Source organism: Micropterus dolomieu, linkage group LG20 (genome assembly GCF_021292245.1).
Source record: "Micropterus dolomieu isolate WLL.071019.BEF.003 ecotype Adirondacks linkage group LG20, ASM2129224v1, whole genome shotgun sequence".
Taxonomy (NCBI): domain Eukaryota; kingdom Metazoa; phylum Chordata; class Actinopteri; order Centrarchiformes; family Centrarchidae; genus Micropterus; species Micropterus dolomieu.
Window position 1 is genome coordinate 25,395,172 of NC_060169.1, and position 1,979 is coordinate 25,397,150.

At 41.1% G+C, this 1,979-nt stretch overlaps 1 protein-coding gene across 4 annotated transcripts in view; it reads left to right on the forward strand.

Annotated features, from left to right (window-relative positions):
* The window catches only part of esrp2 (epithelial splicing regulatory protein 2), a 25,492-nt gene that overhangs the window by 16,728 nt on the left and 6,785 nt on the right, over positions 1–1,979 (forward strand). For all 4 annotated transcript variants that reach the window (XM_046033497.1, XM_046033499.1, XM_046033500.1 and 1 more), the window contains one exon: positions 62–260. In XM_046033497.1, coding sequence (XP_045889453.1) covers positions 62–260 — 199 coding nt within the window. The remainder of the gene's footprint in view (positions 1–61; positions 261–1,979) is intronic.

Below are 1,979 nucleotides of genomic sequence, written 5' to 3' on the forward strand. Positions count from 1 at the left end.
CCCCCCCCCCCCCCCCCCCCCCCATTTATTCTGTCTGTTTCTTCGTCTGTCTTCTCTGCAGGGTCGGCCCTCTGGTGACGCTTTCATCCAAATGAAATCATCTGACAAGGCGTTTATGGTGGCCCAGAAGTGCCATAAAAAGACCATGAAGGACCGTTACGTCGAGGTGTTCCAGTGCTCCACCGAAGAGATGAGCATCGTGCTGATGGGAGGAACCCTGAACCGCAGCGGCCTCTCACCTCCACCCTGCAAGCTTCCCTGTGAGTGAACTCCACCAAATGTTTCATCAGGCCACCCAAGTTTTGATGGAACAATATGGCGTTTTTTTTTTTTTATTATTTTTTTTTTTTGTATTATATAAATTGTTATTTTCACGCTTATCAACTTAGAAATGCTGCTTGAACGAGGTGGCAGACATATTTGATACCTGCATTGTTGCATACAGGCAAACGTTTTTCTCCAATTTCATATCCTTGAGAATAAAGGCTAAATATCCAAATATTTGAAAATTTCAGTGCACCACAGTCTGCTGCTATTTTTTTAGTAAGATGCATGCTATACAGCTGCGTGTCTGCCTTCCTCTGAAACCGTGATGCCAGTTTAGAGCGGACCGAATGCAGCTGTATGGACTTTGCTCTCTTAGGGCTCGTATCTGTCTTTGGTGCTGGAGATTAGATTGGGATTGGCAGCCGCTCCAATTTTTACTTTTGTGTGTGTTTCTCTAATGATCATTCATTAACACATCTTTACCTTTTTTTTATCTTCGATTTATAAAACAGTTTCCTGAGACAGGTGGTTTTAGCGTTGTTTTAGCACGTAGTTTCACTCTGACTAAACTGTCCACAAGGTCAGCAGTGTTGTGTCACTGTGTTGCCACTGAGGGGGAAACCACAGCTACCCACAGTCTCTTGCTGATAGTGGCTGTTTGTCTGTAAATAAATCCATACCGTCATTTGTGTGCATTTACATTGTAAGCTCTCCGCTCTAATGTGTTTTTTTTTTTTTAAAGGACGAATCTGGGTTGTCGGGGTCTTATTTTTATTGGTTTGTCATTCAGGTTCGTTCTTCTAACTTTATGCTAATCGGCGTCCTTGCTGTGACACACGCCAGACCGTATTAAACAACAACGACAGATTAACCGTATCGTCTAAACCTTCTATTTTTGTTCTATTTGCATGGATGACTTCGAAATAAGTGTTTTGGTTTACATTTGGGTCATTTGTCTGACTGCTTGTGTTGCTTGCCCTTATGTACCAATTTTCTGTGTGCCCAAATCTTGGTAGTGATAGCAATGATGGCCTAAACAATGACAAACACATGTTGTGTTTGGAAAGATAATCATTAATGCTAGTGCCTCAACTAGTGATTATTTTCACCATCAGTTAATTTGCTGATTGTTCTGTCTATTTAATCAGTATTTTTTTTTTTTTAGTCTATGAACTGTAAGAAAACTATGAAAAAAAATGTCCCAGCTTGCATCTTCACATGTGGTGTTTTGTTCTGCCATCAGTGCAAAACCCAAAGATGTTCAGTTTAGAGTAATATAAAGAGGGAAAAACAGCAAATCCTCACATTGGTGAAACTGCAACTAGGGGAATGCTTGTAATTTTTCTGGAAAAGGTGATTTAAAACGATAATTGATTATCACAATAGTCGACCAACAGATTAATAAATTGTTTCATGCTAATAATTCTGCCTTTTTATAAACTGCACAATCATGGGAATCCTTAACTGTTTTTCTGTAGTATTTCTCTATACTACACTTTACTAATGGCAGGACTGTGCATGCACTGAACACAACATGTAAATGACCTGTGTGTGTGCACACACACACACACACACACACACACACACACACACACACACACACACACACACACACACACACACACACACACACACACACACACACACACACACAGTAAGGCAACACAGCCGTGCCAGGTCCTGTCGCCATGGCATCCACTCCCTGGCATGGT